The sequence below is a fragment of the Polyodon spathula genome, chromosome 10 (genome assembly GCF_017654505.1).
Source record: "Polyodon spathula isolate WHYD16114869_AA chromosome 10, ASM1765450v1, whole genome shotgun sequence".
Taxonomy (NCBI): domain Eukaryota; kingdom Metazoa; phylum Chordata; class Actinopteri; order Acipenseriformes; family Polyodontidae; genus Polyodon; species Polyodon spathula.
In genome coordinates, this window is record NC_054543.1 from 34467375 (window position 1) to 34487971 (window position 20597).

The window sequence follows — 20597 nt, forward strand, 5'->3', positions numbered from 1 at the left end:
AACTTAGATGTCGATGAACATCATTCATCCAAGTCATTTTTGAAAATCTCAGTGAAAATGGAGTCGTCTAAGATGACGTGTTACTTTGGACATTTGACTAAAATGTTGTCACCTTTGAAAATCTACTCCCTAGTGTCCTTCTCCTAAAGACAAAAAGAAAAGTGGAAAAACAGGAATCAGTTACTAGACTAAAAACAATACAGGTAATGTTGCACCACATTTCGCAGTACACTATTACCTTGAATTCTAAGATATTTTGTACAAAAAAATTAAATTCTTTGCAAAAATAATAATGTTACAACAAAATGCCATACCGTACTAAATGGAGCCTACAGTAAGTTTCCATCTGATAATCTATTGCTAGACTGCCTCCCTATAACACTGGAATGTAATGCGCAAAGCATGTGTTACTGTAACTGAAGCCAGCTAGGGCAGCTGCAGATTACATTGCATTAAAAAAAAAAAAAAAAAAAAAAAAAGTTAAGATATTGATTCAACTGTTCTCAGCACGAGAACCATGCGGACTGGCATTTTGGCAATCCCTGTATTGACAGAATTTAATGACCTGGCCGACCTGTTTCTGTTTCTTCACAACCCTATATCCCAATATTGGCAAAACATTTAAAGAAATGACTGATTGAACCTTTGATAGTCGGCTCATACAGCATTATTTCATATGTGTACATGGTTAGTGCAAGAACAGGCTAACAGGGATCCATGCTTGCTTTACATTTGCAATTTCATAAGCCCTTTATCAAGAGTATGAGGCCTATTTTTTTGTTCTGCGTTTCCCCACTGCAGTAAATGAGGTAGCAGAATTTAAATAATTTACAAATTAATAAATCAAATCATAAATCACAAGGGCACATTAACAGGATTGTATTTGGTGTGCAAGCGCTTCCAAGCCCTTTTGACCTGGAATGCAACTTGCAGCCTGACCCATATTTTCTCAAGGTTTGTACATCTCAGTAATTCACATAAAGATCTTCTATGCATGTACGTTCTATTTCTTTAAACTTGTGCTGTACTGAAATTAGGACGCTTAAAAATAGAATTGCCAACATTCATTTTAAATGAACAGATTTGAATGAGCTCACTGTAGGAGGTGGAAGATGAGAGAATTCAGAAAGAAAACTTCCTTGGCCCTTTGGGTGGTACCGTTATATCATATCTAGAAAAAACATGACTCACAGTATGTTCAAGATATTGTGCAACAATTGAGGATAAAATAACTACTGTACATGAAGCAATTCAAATCAGCACCAAATATTTTATACAATACACCCACCCCTCGCTATACTGCGGATTCGGATATATCGCTGTTATATATCCTATGCTGGAAATGGGTTCTTTTAATGCTGCGGGTTTGTGTATTTGAGAAAAGAGATGACGACTCATGAAATTAATTGGAGACTTAAGTTGATGAGAAGCTATTACCCTGCGCAGTACGAATTAGAAAGGTGTGCTGCAAAAAGCGGGTTGCATAGAGAATTTATACTGGACCCTGATGCCCACAATAAAACGAGGAAGTGGTTGTACAGTATTTGTTAGCCTATTTGTTTTTCTATGGGTCTCTCGTTATATCGCGGCCCTCGATCTATAGCTGATTTATACTGGACCCCGACACCCGTGATATATATCAAGTGGGTGGTGGATGTTTTGAAATTACTACTACCACATAATGTATTTGTATTTTAAAATAGTGACAAAATGTAGCCTTCTTTAGAACATTAAGGTATAACTGATTAAGTCATTTTTTTATTTGTTTTGGTTCATTACATCACATGACCCTACAGGATTAAAATATAATAAATAACAAATCACTGCTTGTATGTTCAGTTGTGAATAAACAGAATAATCCAGTCAGACAACATAAACACTTAAGTGAAAGCATCTGTCCATAATTTCATTATTTATATGATCCTGAATAAGAATGTATTATTAATAGGTTTGCAGTGAGAAAGAAAATAAATCCAAGGGAAAACTGAAAGACTGGAAGTAAGTTAATTGTATTACTCTTATATCCTCGGTTTAAATGGGGGGGGGGGGGGGGGGGGGCAGATTCTGCAGCTGGGGCATCATGAAGATTATTCTATCTAAAATAAAAAATGTTACAAACAAGTATAACAAAGCATTGCATCCCTTGTAAGTCTAATTAAAAGATCCATAGACATTCCTGCAGCAATCATTAAAAAACAATAAATTGCTGGCACAATGTTGTCATGAGTGTGGCAAATAGCTATATTATTCAGTGAATGAATTTAGTCTTTGAAAAGCACTGAAGCTCCGCTCAGATCAGAGCCTGGATCCAGGATCAGCCCTTGGTCAACGTTGCGTTCTCAGCTTGTTTTGCATCTTTTGACACATCAGGTTTTACAATTTCAGCAGGTATATGAAAAACCTCATTGCTGTATCTAATTAAGGCAGTTAAAATGAACTAATTACATCTATACCAGCAGTCAGACCTACATGCTCAAAATATTTATTTTAACTGGGATATTACTCTCTTAAATTTACAGCAAAGTGCCAACAAATTGTGAAAATAGATGCAAAATATTACAAATCTTCCAAAAACACATTTTGAATATTGCAAGAGGTCTTAAACCACATCAACAATTTAGGTTCAATATTACTCTTGAGGGTATCTATAAACACATGATATGCTTAGTACAGAAAATTCTGTTAAGCCAGAATTTTATAAAAAATGTACAACTAAAACATTACATTCTACACAAGTATGTGCTGTACTTGGAATGCAGCCCGGAGCAGTGCTTTACTTGGAGCATAGCGGTAGACCAGTTAGAGCACGTTTCCAAGAGCTTAAAGTTTAGCTACATGAAGTATCTGTTGGTATGATGACCATCTTAACCAAAACAAATAACCTATATCAAGTAAGGAACAGTTTGTGTTTGTTCTTCAAGTCACCGGTAAATAACAGAAGAATATGAAATCAGTACTCTTAAAAATAGATATAAAAACAACTCATTTTTGTGCTTACCTAAATGTGTAGTTTAGTCAGCACAGCAGCGCTCTGTACTCTGAACTGAAGATAAATATCATCTTCATTTCAGCACAGTTTGTAGAGATGCTGGCTTGTAAGCAGCAGGAAGGTGTTACAGTGTACAGTTAACACAAAGCCTTCATTATTCATGCCTACCTAGAATTACCGTAAAGGATATTGCCTGAAAGCTGATGTCAGGCAGGAGTATTGCCTATTGTGACATCACCAGATCAAATAGAAGCACATTGTGTGTGGATTCAAATACATACAGGTATATGTGTCAACAGGGCTGTATTCTTAACATTACAATATTCATGCTTAGTTTAGTTTATTAACTTGCGCCCAAAGGTACATCTCAATACTGCAGCACTAATACAAAGAGAGACCTAAGTAGACCATACTCAGTAATAAACAATTACTATACATCCAAAGTAATATCAATAAAAATACACATATACACACATATAAACATACAAATACATATATTAAAAGAAGATATATATGTATATTTTTCTAGTTTCATTACAACTAAAACTAGACGACACAGATGACACAGTTTGAAACCGGGACAGGCTTGACTATGACACAATGGAATCCGGAAGGGCATTCCATAAACCCAATGCTGTGCCAAAGAAAGAATAATGACACAACTGAAGGCAGTGAGGACCGATGACCAGAGCAGCTCTGCGCAGACCTCTCAGCACAGGTCCTTTACCAGTACAGACTGACACAGAAGTAGAACACAGTGAATGCAAAACATTATAGAATTGGACCTTCTGTCACTTAATGGTTTAATAGAAGAACAACTAAGTTGGTCATTATGAGAACAATCCCAATTCCAGCCATTCAGTACAACCCTGCAAGCACATATTTGCACACTCAAGCTTCTTAGTATTGTATTTGTAACCTATTGTACTGTAAAATCTATTGTACTTCCCAAACTCTTGTAAAGATGTGAAACAACATTTGGAGGGGCCTCTCTAAAAAGAACGGAAAATAAACCCCAAAAGTCTTCTCACTTTGCCACAAACATAAGTGGGCATTGTATGACCAGAGCAAGTTATCAGGTACGCAACCCCCCAGGAGCTTATAATGTACGAATCCCCCCCACCCCCCCACCCTCTCCCCAAACAGACAAATTAATTATTGGAGCTGGTTTCCTGGATGTGGAGATAATCATACATTTGTTTTACAAATGTTCTGTCTCAAATAATTAATTCCAAACCAATCACAAACAAGACTGATATCACGTTGAAAAGCTAAGGAATCCATTTCTGGATTTATATTGGCATGCAGATACACACTCTACCATATATTAATATGGTACCAACATATGCAGTAACTTTTCAAAGACTGTAGGAGGGCAGAATTATTTATAGATGTGACTCATACACTGATCTCACTTTTAAAAATTCAACACTATACAATCTTAATATGAGTTCTATTACATTATATAACCTAATTCATTTCTACATGGAAAGATTTTAAATGAAGTGTGCTAATTTAAGAAACAGAAAGAAGCGATTCTATACATGCTGACAGCTTAAATTACTGGTATGGTTTCAGTTGAGTACCAAATATGAAGCTAATATCTCAAAGGGCTTTCAGACATCAATGTTCAATGAAATACCAATGAAACAGCATATGGAACTGAACACCATAAAATACCAAAAAAGCACACAATCATCAAAAGAAAATCCAAGAGTTAGCCTTCATTAGTCATTAAACCAAGTGTCAGTAAGTGAAAAAGTATGTCAGTGACCTAAATTGAAAGTTTCATCAAATTCAGGCCAGCAGTTCTAAAGAACGTATGCAGAAGCAGTTCCTAAAAGCCTCAGTATCTTGTACTAAGGAATGTCTAATCAAGTTTCATGGCAATTGGATGAGCAGTTCAATAATGCAGGCAGTCTAGTTCAAGTTTTAAACCTACAGTAGTATACAAAAATGGGAAATATCCTAGCCACCATCATCTTGAAAGTATTGTATCTTTCCTGACTGCTCTGTACATTAAATTACAGTAAAAACTATGTGAAGCTCTCAAAATAAACAATAATAATTTGAAAGCAGAAATGTGTAAAATCAGTCATACAACACATATATTAATTAGACAGGCTTGAAAATACTGAGCAACAATGAAACTGGTATTTTTTCTTGTGTCTGAAGACAGCCAATTTGAGCAGTGAAATATATTCTGACAGTGAATTCAATTCGGAATCAGACATTCCTTATACTGTACGCCACTTATGTCCTAATGTCTTTTGTAGAGATGTAGCCATGCAGCAGGTTTTCATCCTATTAAAAAGAGTATGAGCTTAGCTATTTACCATTTAGAAAACCAAATATCAACACGAAAATGACATAGATGACAAGAACATATTTTCAGTAGTTTATGCAAGTCCAGTAATGTTACCACAGATAATTCTCTCAATACTTTTTGTCATAATGTTAAATTTATTTCTGTTTAAAATCATATTACATATGAATGAACCCATTAACAAGAATTATTATACCTCAATATACCAGTGACAAAGATCGTATTGCATCCCTGTCATCACTGTATTTTGGTAAGATAAGAGATATCACTTATTTGTTAAATGGTTGTGAAGCCTTTCTTAGTAATTTTGATCAAAAACATACTTCTGCAAGGACATCAGTTCATGCTCTAGCTCGTGTTTAATGCTACCACTGTTGAAAACAAAATCCGCTCTTACAAAACGCCAGAACATGTTTGTGTACTTTGCCAACGGAATGCACTGAAAGTTGCTTTCAGTTCATCTTGCTGTGGGTCTCTACAAAATGGACTGCAAAAGGCCAACTATCCTGTACAGAGAGCAGAATCCAAATAACAATCACACATGATAACTTGATAAGAGAACACATGCTTGTCTTAATAGTCTATAGTCATGATCCTATGTACCTTATTAAGTGACCTCACAGCATCTGACCATCTATAATAATCTTTCATGCATCTACTATATGGTAAATTTGAGCTGCTTTGCCATATGAAATGTAGTTAAAGTTGTCTAATTACGGTTATAGTTTAAAAAATACAAGTGTGGCTTTAAACTATAACAAAGCAGGCTTTGTTGCACAGATGCGACAAGATAGAAAACACCACTGACGACATTATTAGTGTGATGAAATAAAATAAATACAATGAAACAGCCAAATCTCTAAATATATAATATATATATATATATATATATATATATATATATATATATATATATATATATTATATATATATATTACATACAGTACTGTGCAAAAGTTTTAGGCAGGTGTGAAAAAATGCTGTAAAGTAAGAATGCTTTCAAAAATAGACATGTTAATAGATTATATTTATCAATTAACAAAATGCAAACTGAGTGAACAGAAGAAAAATCGACATTCAAATCAATATTTGGTGTGACCACCCTTTGCCTTCAAAACAGCATCAATTATTCTAGGTACACTTGCACAAAGTCACAGATTTTTTAGGCATATAGTCAGGTGTGTGATTAAACAATTATACCAAACAGGTGCTAATGATCATCAATTCAATATGTAGGTTGAAACACAATCATTAACTGAAACAGAAACAGCTGTATAGGAGGAATAAAACTGGGTGAGGAACAGCTAAACTCAGCTAACAAGGTGAGGTTGCTGAAGACAGTTTACTGTCAAAAGTCATACACCATGGCAAGACTGAGCACAGCAACAAGACACAAGGTAGTTACACTGCATCAGCAAGGTCTCTCCCAGACAGAAATTTCAAGGCAGACGGGTTTCCAGATGTGCTGTGCAAGCTCTTTTGAAGCAGCACAAAGAAACAGGCAACGTTGAGGACCGTAGACGCAGTGGTCGGCCAAGGATACTTACTGCAGCAGATGAAAGACACATCATGCTTACTTCCCTTCGCAATCGGAAGATGTCCAGCAATGCCATCAGCTCAGAATTGGCAGAAAACAGTGGGACCCTGGTACACCGATCTACTGTCTGGAGAAGTCTGGTCAGATGTGGCCTTCATGGAAGACTTGCGGCCAAAAAGCCATACCTCCGACGTGGAAACAAGGCCAAGCGACTCAACTATGCAAGAAAACACAGGAACTGGGGTGCAGAAAAATGGCAGCAGGTGCTCTGGACTGATGAGTCAAAATTTGAAATATTTGGCTGTAGTAGAAGGCAGTTTGTTCACCGAAGGGCTGGAGAGTGGTACACGAATGAGTGTCTGCAGGCAACAGTGAAGCATGGTGGAGGTTCCTTGCAAGTTTGGGGCTGCATTTCTGCAAATGGAGTTGGGGATTTGGTCAGAATTAATGGTCTCCTCAATGCTGAGAAGTACAGGCAGATACTTATCCATCATGCAATACCATCAGGGAGGCATCTGATTGGCCCCAAATTTATTCTGCAGCATGACAACGACCCCAAACATACAGCGAAAGTCATTAAGAACTATCTTCTGTGTAAAGAAGAACAAGGAGTCCTGGAAGTGATGGTAAGACCCCCACAGAGCCCTGATCAACATCATCGAGCCTGTCTGGGATTACATGAAGAGAGAGAAGCAACTGAGGCTGCCTAAATCCACAGAAGAACTGTAGTTAGTTATCCAAGATGTTTGGGCCAACCTACCTGCAGAGTTCCTTCAAAAACTATGTGCAAGTGTACCTAGAAGAATTGATGCTGTTTTGAAGGCAAAGGGTGGTCACACCAAATATTGATTTGATGTAGATTTTTCTTCTGTTCACTCACTTTGCATTTTGTTAATTGATAAATATAAACTATTAAAAGTGTATTTTTGAAAGCATTCTTACTTTTACAGCATTTTTTCACACCTGCCTAAAACTTTTATCACAGTATATATATATATATATATATATATATATATATATATATATATATATATATATACGCATATATAGCATTGCAGAAGCAAATATTCAGATATGTTAAACCATTAACTTAGCAGAAATTATAACAACAAAGACTAATCTGGAGAAATGATGTTGGCTGAGAAAACACACACACACATTTTATATATATGAAACAGAACACTAAGATGAAGAAGAATTACTTCATTTTCTTAACACATCTTGGGATAGAAAACAAATAGTTTATTCTTCCATTGTTATATTAGGGTACTTTCCTCTGGTCCTGTTTTTGTAAAATGAATGTAGCATTACATTGAAATTCACATTTCAATTTCTATATGTGCAAAATTGTATTTCTATTTGCAGTCACACTTGATAAAATCAAATAATGCTTTCCTTCAAAATCATTTTATCGAAAGGCTTATCTTTTCTTCCACTCATTTTATAAATGTAAATGATAAAATATGCACCAAGTCTCATACAAAGATGACACTTTGGCTAGGACATTTAACTATTACCATGGTCAATTATCTAATGCCTGCAGCATTGAACATCATTGTTTATGTGGAATACATTAGAAACATTACAGGCACTGAATATTATCACTGAAATGCACTACAAGTAAAGCATTCGGTTGGTTGCCATTATGTCATTCATACATATGGTTTTTTTTTTTTTTTTAAGCTTTCAGAATGTGGTTTTACTAGAAGCTATTCTTATACTGTTTCAGCTCTATGGTTTCCATGGAGATGAAGTGCAGCTGGAAGGGCTTCTTATGCAATACAAAGCCCTTTACCACAAAGCCTTACACAATTTACAGTTTATTTGAAAATGTTAAATAATAAGACTGGAAACAAAGCAAGCTGCTCGGTTGACCTGTCTAGGGGTCAAGACAGACAAACGTTGACATAAGACAGAAGGGAAATGTTTGTTTAAAAACCACTGGAGTACGATCGGGGGTATGTTAATCAAACTTGCTGCATGGATATCAATCTACAATCTTATGAGCAATACAAACACCGTGGAAAGACACAGCTTTTTGTGTGATATTAATAACTAATTGCACATGCAAAAGAAAACATTTAAAAATCGACAATGTCCTTGTTTGAATGCCTGCTTTCATACATTCAATAAATATGTCTGTTTAAACTTGAGGGAATACAGATAAACACACCAGCTCTGTAATCCAGTCCTTACTGCTCATATACAGATTGCTGAGTAAACACCAAACTTCCTGCTTTGGGAAAGATTTCTACAAGGTTAGTGAAAGCTATGTTAATACCGTACCTTCAACTCTACCAAGTGTTTGAGAACAAGGACCACTTCTTTAATACTCTTACAAAGCAACCTTTAGCTGTGGCTTATTTTAGACATGAATATGAATGAGAGCTTAATAAATGAGCCTATACTCCTACAGTACAAATAGTAATTTTAGACTAAACTGGACTGACATTTATTCTGCGGAAAATGTTTTTTTTCTGTTCCAACTCCAACATGAAGCATCCCTAGGACATATTAAAGAATTAGTGCAACATTCAGTTCGATATATTTACCTGCATGCTAAAGATTTATGTATTAGATATTAATTTCCAAGTCCAGACAGGTGAAGGCCTGTAATATGCAATAAAGTAGAATGTAGTTTATGTGGTAAGAAAGCCACAGACTGCAAAAACAAACAAAAAAAAAACCTATGTTATTTTTGTACTAATGTTCAGACAGTCGTACTACAGTTAAAAAGCTAGAAATATGAGTGTGTGATAATTATACCTAAATGCCAGTGAAATTCAAATGTTGGCATCAACTGGAGGGTAAGGAGTTTTGCTAGAAAGCTATCAGACTGGTACTAAAACCTATGTGCTATCTTTCTATAGGACAAAGACAGAAGTAAATGCATTATATAGATTTAAATGAGACCCATCCTCAAAATGGAACGTTACACTGCTGGTATTTTCTAACATCTGAAACTTAAGTTCAATAAACCTATGACATATCCTCACCCAGTGAATATCGATCTAATAAGCCAAATTCATGTTTTAAAAAGTACATACAAAAAAAACTAAAATGTGTTGCTTTATTCATCCACTTTCACCAGATAAACATACCTATCCTGTATGTGATCTTGAATGTGTGTGTTAGATTAACATTTAGGTTCAATAGAAAAAAAAGTGAAATATTCTTTCATACTTTTTACAAATAAAAAATGTTCATTAAAATCTTGTTTTATGTTTTTAAAATATGCATTTGCTACTCTTATTTACAAGCATGCCTTTGCAAACTGTTATCACACAACATAGAATTCAGTAGACACAAACAGTGCCTAAATGTCATGATAGATAACTGAACAGCTTTGAGATCAGATTAACGAGTTATTATATCCATATTTATGTTTATTGTAAAACAATTGGTCACTATATTTAGAAGGTATTAGCTCAGAAATTATTTGTAAAAACAAAAACATATTCAATCAAAAGAGGAATTCAAATAACAATATACATTTTGTAACAATGAAACAACCAACAGCTCCAAACTATTGTCAATACTGTTGAGTAAAATATTGTTGAGTAAAATAGCTCTACAATAACATTAACTGTGCTACTTTTAAAAGAGAAATACAGTACTTCCTAAAGCAAAGTGCACATGGTTCTACTTACCCAAAAGCATGTTTCAACCTTGCAAAAAGTTAAGCAACAGTACAAGATATGTGCTTCAGATTTAGCAAGTGAAAAACTCCAATAAAAGCTTTTTTTATGGAACCATCCAATTCTGCAATGCTTTCACGGAACACTGAACGTCAGACTTCAAAATGATAGATTTAGTCAGTTGTACCCTGAGGCAGCAGAGGTACTTGTCTGCTGTGCTGGTGTGCCTGAAATGAAACTAACTGAGACAATGGAGGGACTGTCAGCAGCTGCAGCCACCTCTGCATGCTGGGCCATGAAGCCATGAAAAACTAGGTCACCCCACCAAGATTTTTAATGTGAAGTGCTAAAATTTGAATTGAACCGATAGCCTACTGATTGGTGGGTTTACAGGCTGAATTAATCAGTTTTACTGCATAGACCTTCTGGCTCTGATTCAGAGCTAAGAGGAATCTACTTTCCATAAATCAAGTCCAAGGTACTCTCCGTCATCTATACTGTGCTGGCTAGTGATATTCCTTAATATAATATACTGTAATACACTGAACGTTAAATGAATGTATTCAAGCATTTACAGCTTAACTAACACTTCATTAATAAACTAACAGAGATGCATTGAACAACGAACTTGAGGAAGAAGGTAATCTTTTGTTGGACTATATTAAAAGGAAACCTGAACATCTGAAATGTGTTTTAATTACTAAGATGTACCTGATCACAATTTTATTTATGGCACCACAACCTTAAAACCTGCTATAAGGATGGCATCATAAATGTATTCCTTGGGCCAGTCTAATTCCACAGGAATTCCCTTGGTAGATGCCATGAACTAATATCCAGTTCTCATGATATCCAATTTAGGATTTTCAGTAAACTGAATTTTACTGGGAAATGCAATTAATTTAGATTAACCTTCACTATCTACTGTCTCAAGGGAGCCGTTGCAGCATCTAAACATGGTTTCTTTATATATATATACAGTACTGAATTAATGGCCTCCTCAATGCTGAGAAGTACAGGCATATACTTATCCATCATGCAATACCATCAGGGAGGCATCTGATTGGCCCCAAATTTATTCTGCAGCATGACAACAACCCCAAACATACAGCGAAAGTCATTAAGAACTATCTTCAGTGTAAAGAAGAACAAGGAGTCCTGGAAGTGATGGTATGGCCCCCACAGAGCCCTGATCTCAACATCAGAGTCTGTCTGGGATTACATGAAGAGAGAGAAGCAACTGAGGCTGCCTAAATCCACAGAAGAACTGTGGTTAGTTCTCCAAGATGTTTGGGCCAACCTACCTGCCGAGTTCCTTTAAAAACTGTGTGCAAGTGTACTTAGAAGAATTGATGCTGTTTTGAAGGCAAAGTGTGGTCACACCAAATATTGATTTGATGTAGATTTTTCTTCTGTTCTCACTTTGCATTTTGTTAATTGATAAACATAAACTATTAGCATGTCTATGTTTGAAAGCATTCTTACTTTACAGCATTTTTTCACACCTGCCTAAAACTTTTGCACAGTACTGTGTGTATATATATATATATATATATATATATATATATATATATATATATATATATATATATATATATAGTAGCAATCTCAGTTCCCGCAGGCAGGCTCTTCACACAGGGCAAGGCAATCCACACACAGGCGGAGGGCAGGCGCGAACCCGGGACCTCTCGCACTGAAGCTTAGCGCCAATACCGCTGTACAAAGAGCCGGCTTTTTTTTTCTCTCTCTCTCTCATTAAATTCTGAACTTGCATCTCTATCCCTCTTGTCTATAAAATGAAGTATTTTTTTATTGAAATCCTCCTTCAAAATGTGGACCCTTATGCATTGATCCTGCCTGTGCTGCACACTCTTCACCCACTGCCCTTAATTCTTCATAAATACTAGTCACAACTGCCCTGAAGAGCTGGGACTTGTGTTCATAACATTCAGAATATTACATTGTTCAAAGCAAAAGTCAGGTCAAATTCCATTTGCACTTCCAGTTTTCTGATAAACTGAGCCTAGAGTAAGTTATTAACCTCCAGACTAATAATGTACTCAACAAGCTTTTGTTAACACATGCTTTATATTTTAAAATAACAATATGCACAGTTATATCTTACATACAACAAAACGTATAAGCACCAGAAAGTGAGCTTGGACACATCTGACAAAGAGAGTTGCGTGTTTTTAGCTTTCCAAGCCAAAATGTTTTTCTATTTGACTTTTGATTGTTTTAAAGTTGTGGCTGGATAGCATTCCAAGGCATTATAATTGTACTCTTTCCTAATGTTATAGGTTTTTGCAGGTGGGAAAACATTTATCATGCATAGCAACATAGCAAGCACATGGACACCAGCAAACTAGGAAACAATTATTTAAAACAAAACATATTGTGGCGGAGTGTCCTGCCCGTTTGTTTATTATTCATTTTATTATGTATTGTTTGGCCGGATGAAATAGACGCCATCCGCCATGTTACTGTTTTGTATTTTTTATTTTAAAAACTGATTGTTCAACTAGCTGACAGTCACGCACCCTTATTAAACTCATGCAGACTATGGGCGAGGGGTAATAAGATAATTAATAGCTAGTTAACCCCTCAGCCAGAATATAAACGCCTGGAGCTTTCCCTGTTCGCAGAAGGGGGTTCAGAGTGGACAATGAGTGTGGAGAGGAGTTAATAACGTAAACACAGAGAGATGACAATTGCTAAACATGTTGGTTTTTCAACCAGCACGATACTTGTTATTGTTTGGTAAGGCGGACAAGAACAAAACATAGAAAATAAAATTGACTACTAGTTTGCACGACTGGTGTGCGTGCTACTAATTTGAGGACTGCATGTTTGCTACACGCACAAGGAGATTATTCGGTTACGTCCGTGAGTGGTCTTATATACGTTATCGTTAAAATTTAGCGTGCTTTGTGAAGTCTCGGTTTACCACAATTACTGACAAATATGCAGTTAGAATAATCTTGGCTGTTAACATATGTCAGACGATCAAAGTGTTAGTGACTTGAGGTAACGCATCCGTTTGGCCAATGTGCCATTCTGTTTTGTTTAAATCTTTGCTTTACTGTTTAAAGTCTCAGCTTCACCCGCCAGTACTGTCTGTGCGTGTTCCATTCTGGTTTAACGTCACCCTTGCAAATCCACCCTGACTCACAAACAAACACACATATATATATATATATATATATATATATATATATATATATATATATATATGTGTGTGTGTGTGTGTGTGTGTGTGTGTGTGTGTGAGAGAGACAGGGTGGACTTGCAAGGGTGACGTTAAACCAGAAAGTGTATGTGTGTGTATAATTATGTGCTTCAAGAATAATTTTATGGTGCATATACTGTGGTTCCCTGTAATGGTCACACAGTATATCACAACCTCAAAAATCTGCAATTGGGTCCACGGCTGTCAGAAACTATTTAATGAATTTTGTGTCTTAGACAAGTGACATTTCCTCTTATTCTGACATCATCAAGATGAACTAAGAATTTTCTATCAACATATATGATTCTGGAGTACTTTTACAGAAAAGTACTCCAGAGAGATGTACGTACAGTGGCAGACATGTTGTATAACCTTGGAGAACAAGAGCCATGTTTATACTATCTAAATGTCACTAAATTAAAACAGGACCCAGACTATTTTTACCTTAAAATGTATGCTCAGTTTTATTGCTGTTATTCTCTTTATTCATTTTTAAAAACTTTTCAGGGAAAATAAACTTGAATCTAGTTACATAATGAGGCTTATCATGTAGCAACAAAAGTTCTAAATATATTTACTCACATTCAGCCATCAATGTCTGATTTGGTATAATCCACTTACATTTTCTACATAAAATAAAACTGATGTAACTCTGTTACTTAAAATAAGCTTTCACGCCATACAGATTTGATTGATGCAGCCATAAAAAGTTACTCTAAATAAATGCACTGATTATGAGAGATCACCAGGGTGATTTACATCCTACACCACCTTCTGTTGGCAGTATCTCAGGTTTTCAAGATCTAGAATTACAGTGATCATGATAGGTTACTAAATAGATGTATATGTTTTACTTTCATGGTTTGCCACAGCAACATCATTCTAACCTTTCTCTATTTACACCAACTATAAATACATTTTTAAATATCAAGAACGAAGTCCTACCCAATCTAAAAGCTTATCTTCTATGTGAAGAGTGAACAGTGCATTAAAGAAGGGCTTGATACCAACTAAAATAAAACAATTTAAAAAAAGAGGGCATTAAAAAAAAAAAAAAAAAAAAAAAATTCCAAGCTAATGTTTTACTTTTTATAAAACAAAAAAAGTTGACAATTGACATTCAGCACTCTTATCTAAGCAGAGCATGACTTCCTGTTTTTTGTTTGAAAGCCTGCTGTCACTACACAATAAAAAATTGTGTGAACAGATATATTTTATATATTAATATCTGTTTACCTGTGATATGGAATGCTTACTCAACGGTACAGTTTTAATGTGGCTTTCTAAATATATAACAGTTGTAACTGTATAGACGTCTCAAGTATTTTACAACATTAAAGTATATTGACTGTCAATAATATTATTAGATTCACTTTTTCCTTGCATTAAAAATAATGTTCAATTACATATTAATCTCAAAGGAAATGCAAAACAATTTCTTGTAACTAACATTTTACAGAAAACACATTATGCACAAGGATTCATTGAAGGATTATAACATCAATCAGTTTCCACAAATGATGCATACAAATTGCTTAGAAAGAAAGCCAATCCTTTGCATTTCAAAAGATAATCTGTGTACTTCAGATACACTTATCTTTTATGACATCTACTTCACATACAACTTCAGCACTAAATTAAGTGTTACCTTTTTTGTTCCAATTAATAGCCGGTTACTGTTGTGAAGTGAAGAGGTTTTAGATTATCCCTCTTTGGTCTTCGATTATTGATCTTCTACAATAACATGTATTGCAAAGATTTTTCTACCCAGTACCAACAGAGATTTCTGTATTTTCCACATGCTCCCCCAGTAAGTCTGGTGTCTTTCAAGCAGTTACAAATGTTGCTTAAATACAAATTTATGACACGAGTTGCTCCAAAATCCCAGTTTAACAATGCAAAACCAAAATACCAAAAATGATTAGATCCACTTCAAAACAGAGAAGAAAGGATCTTCAAAGCTTCCCTGTTTCATTATCCATTTGTGACACATTGCCCAATAATATTCATAAGTTTAATGTGCTTCCTGTTTAGGCACAAGCAGCTGCTTTTATGAAATGTAAATCCGCATCAGCCTGACCACAATAGACAGTCTTTTTTGAGACTAATGTTTTGCATTACTCAGCATTGCAGGCTGGTAGTATAGGAAGGAAAACATCAAGCTAGTAACTAACATGATATGTATTCTTTATTTGATAGGGGATGTATTTTAAAAATACAAAGATGTCCCCCTAATCTCGCTCCCAAATATACCTTCCATTATATTGTGTCCCTCTAAAGTGCTTTGTAGTTAAAGACATTATATCCTGATGAAAGTTAAGAAATGCAATTCATTTTATTGAAACTAATTAAAGACACATTACATGTGAATAAAAACATCCAACCAGGATACCAAACAAATTGATTGAATTCAGAATTGTAGGTACCTATGCAAGTGTGTACACAGATTTCCCCAAAAAATAACAATTGAGGTTGAATACTTAATCATGTCTTTCTTAAAACAAGTGCACGTTGTTAAAGTTTATTTTAGATCAGTTATTTACATGTGAAATGCACCCGAAAAAACGTGTTACACAACGTATTAATTAAAGTCAAAACGTTACAGCGCCATACCTCAATTAGAGTTCAAAGCCCAGGAATCGTTTAATGTCAGCTCTGCTAGGATCGACTATGCAATTAAGATCAAACCCAAGATATTTTGGAGAAACAGTAACACTTCATCTTTCAATTGCTTTCAATTTCGTAACAGACCTATGCCATTCTACATCAGTTTGATGTTAAAGACTGCAAAAGTTCACTGAGTAACTAAAGCGCCTCTTTGGAAAAAGGAGTTAACCTTTACTCGTTATGGTATATGGTAGTACTGGTCAGGTTTCCAGTGTGGGCATTTATAACTGTAGTTCGTTCTGTAATGCCAAAGGGACAGAAAGAGGTCACAGTTTGACATGATAACATTTGAATCCTGTATTCTGGTATTAGCAAGGTATGACAGGGTGCCCGCCCCTTTATTAATATTTACAGTCAAACCTGATCATGTGACTACCTTTATTTAGCAACCACAACACAGGGACCCTTACACAGGGCTATTGTTATAAGAAAAACATGGTTTTAAATGGTACAGCCTAAATTCAAAGGAATACGGTAACCATTTTAGCAGCCTTTTATCCGGAATCAATAAACAACTGCACTCTCTTGTAAAGGAAAAGAGAAAACGTGGAGAAACAAAAGGTCCTCCCTAGATGACAGAAATTAGTTATTAAACTTGTAAAGACAGTACGTGCCAGAAAAACTGCTGAAAATTCTGGCACTAGAAAGACACAGATACAGCATTTTGAAACTGAAGAACTAGGGCTTGAAGTTTTAGGTTTTTATTTTTGTTCACGTGACCATGTTTTGTGCCGATTCAATATCTTAATTAAACTGCTAATTACTAAACAAATTCACTTCTTTTTAACTTGCTGATTCTGTTTCACCTTCTTCATTATTCGAACACAAGAGCAAGCAATGACAGTAATAACTTCCCCCAGATGCTACTTTAACTTGCATTTTCTTCTCACACTTGCCTGGGAACTAGGTAACTTCCAATGTGTCTGTTTTGTGTTGTGTTCTTCTTTCCTGCTAATTTAACAGAATGTTCTCATAATTAGGATGTAGTGGCTTAAGACTTAAAAGGCAAAATATTAAAATGAAAATAAACACTGAAAAACTCAAGCCATACTTATAAGAGTATGAAAACAATGTGCAGGGCAATCGAAAAAGATCTTCTGCTTATGCTGGCGTTGTTTTCAGGATGCAGTGAATCAACACGAACCTGAAAGGCAGGCACAGGCATTGCAATATGCAAATGATTTAAAAGAGTTAGTGTGACCGGAGACAGGCAAGCATTCATTACTTTAAAAAAATAATTTGTTTTGTAAATGCAATATCTAAATGAATGTTATTAAATTACATACTTCCTTTGGTTCATATTACATCTTCTGACTTTTACAGTGTATATAAGACATACATAATTACAAGAAATAATGTCAGAGACAAATAGAAAATTAATAAGTTATGGGACCTCTTAAGAGATCACCTATGTTAAGAGGCTACTACTAGACTGTCCCTTGAGTGGTTTCTTCAAACAGGTTTGACTATATTATTTTGTTATTATGATTTATTTCAGTTTCTGTGTGTGTGATTGTATATATATATATATATATATATATATATATATATAGTATATATATATATGTGTGTATGTGTATATATAATATATATATATATATAAAATATATATATATATATATATATATATATATATATATATATATATATACACACACACACACACACACACACACACACACACACACAGTGCCTTGCAAAAGTATTCAGACCCCTGACCAATTTTGTCATATTACTGAATTACAAAGGGTACACTTAAATTTCGTTCTGTTCGATATTATATTTTAAAACACTGAAACGCTAAATCAATTATTGTAAGGTGACATTGGTTTTATGTTGGGAAATATTTAAGAAAAATAAAAAACTGAAATATCTTGCTTGCATAAGTACTCAACCCCTGTACTGTGGAAGCTCCCAGTTTGCACCGATGAAAGAAATTGCCCTAACAAGGACACAATTACCTTACCACTGGCCTCCAACTGTGAACCATTAAAGTTGCCGTCACATTTTCACACCACCCAGGCACTGCCAAGAAAAGGCTGTCCCTCAAAACTCAGCGCTCAAACAAAAAGGAGACTTGTGAGAGAGGCCAACAATCACTTTGAAGGAGCTACAGAGTTCAGTGGCTGGGAGTGGAGTAATGGTGCACCAGTCAACCATATCAAGAGCTCTGCATAACACTGGCCTGTATGGGAGGGTGGCAAGAAAGAAGCCGTTACTCAAAAAGTACCATCTGAAAGCACGTCTGGAGTTTGCCAGAAAGCATGAGAGTGACCCAGCTGCGATGTGGGAAAAGGTTTTGTGGTCAGGCGAGACCAAGACAGAGCTTTCTGGCCAAAACTCAAAGCGCTATGTGTGGCGCAAACCTAACAATGCCCATGCCTCAAGACACAACATCCCTACAGTGAAGTATGGTGGTGGCAGCATCATGCTGTGGGGATGCTTCTCATCAGCAGGGACTGGGCATCTTGTTACAATTGAAGGAAGAATGGATGGAGCAAAATACAGGAAAATACTGCAAGAGAATCTGCTTCAGTCCACTAAAAAACTGAAGCTTGGGAGGAAATTCACCTTTCAGCAGGACAGTGATCCTAACCACAAGGCCAAAGCAACATTGGAGTGGCTCAAGAACAAAAAGGTGAATGTCCTACAGTGGCCCAGTCAAAGTCCTGATCTCAATCCCATTGAGAATCTGTGGCACTATGTGAAAATTGCGGTCCACAAGCGTCGTCCAACCAACCTGAACAACCTGGAGCAAATCTGCCAAGAAGAATGGGCCAAAATCACTCCGACATGGTGTGCAAAGCTGGTACATACTTACCCCAAAAGACTTAAAGCTGTTATTGCAGCAAAAGGTAGCTCTACCAAATATTATTGTGTGGGGGTTGAATACTTATGCAAGGAAGATATTTCTGTTTTTTACTTTTCTTAAAAATATTTCCCAACATAAAACCAATGTCACCTTACAATAACTGATTTTGAGTTTAAATGTTTTAAAATAAAATATCAAACAGAATGAAATTTCAATGTACCATTTGTAATTCAGTAATATGACAGAATTGGTCAGGGGTCTGAATACTTTTGCAAGGCACTGTGTGTATGTATATATATATATATATATATATGTGTGTATGTATGTATGTATGTATGTATATGTTTTGGATCAGCAGGGATGGGGTTAAATTCCTCCACTGCCAGAAATACATGTGAGAATGTGGCTGGAGCCTTAAATTAGGTAATTCTTAATTATTGTTAATACGCCCACATACAATAAAAGGCCAAAAAAAAAAAGGTACTACTTGTGTTTATTTTTTATTTATATTTCGGAGAGACCTTTACTTTGGCCCTTGTGCCCTTTTGCTTTTGTGTTATTTAATTTAAAAAATATCAGAACAGTTTTGCCCCATACTACTTGAGTACTTGTTCCTGGTCTGACCTCTCCCCTACAGCCAACCTGTCAAACAGGGATTCTATGCATACAGTAGAATATAGCACTCCCAACCAAAATCCCTGAATAAAAAGCTCAGCTGAACTTAATACTGAACATATTATGAACATTACAGCAAGAAGATAGGGACTGAGTGGTGCAGTGATCTCTCTTGCACAGCATACATTAATTCAAGTTTAAAAATCACTTATATATGTAGATGTAAGGCTCCCCTAATCCCATGTGGAATGTTGATCACAGATAATGTTGAGTGATACTGGCATGAACATTGAAGAATTTCTCATCCCGGCATGCCCACTGGGCTTTGCTCTGACTCATATTATAACTAGCACTGCATATTGGTCATGGGTATATATTTTTAGATTCTGAAGCCACAAAACATACATTTTTCATATACAGTATATTGCAAACAAAACAAATTTGCAAGGTGCCGTGCTGTAGGCAATGGACAGTTCAGAAGACATCTTGACTAGGTACAATATTTACTTAACATGTCAACATGAATGTCCATTACAAATTTAAAATTACCCATGCAATATTTTAGCTTTCCTTATGAACCAAGCAAAGTTGCTCATTTTATTCTGGATGGGATATGAACAGTTTTGTCTTTCTTTCTTTGTTTTACTGTGGCCATCACATTGCGTATTCTTAAACAGCAGACCAGGAAACAAGCTCATACATTTAATCATCTTAGGACTGGGTAGCACTTTTTCAATTACTGTGCACCTTACAAATATGAAAACCGCACAAAAGCTACTTCCAA

General features: G+C 35.5%; 1 protein-coding gene across 9 annotated transcripts in view; it reads right to left on the reverse strand.

Annotated features, from left to right (window-relative positions):
- Positions 1-20597, reverse strand: part of LOC121321452 (zinc finger protein 385B-like) — a 94403-nt gene that overhangs the window by 33814 nt on the left and 39992 nt on the right. For 2 of the 9 annotated variants that reach the window (XM_041260411.1, XM_041260410.1), the window contains exon 1: positions 10503-10671. The exons of the other annotated variants lie outside the window; for them this stretch is intronic. In XM_041260411.1, coding sequence (XP_041116345.1) covers positions 10503-10512 — 10 coding nt within the window. In that variant the 5' untranslated portion in view covers positions 10513-10671. Of the gene's footprint in view, positions 1-10502; positions 10672-20597 lie in introns of those variants that run through there. 9 annotated transcript variants of the gene reach the window in all.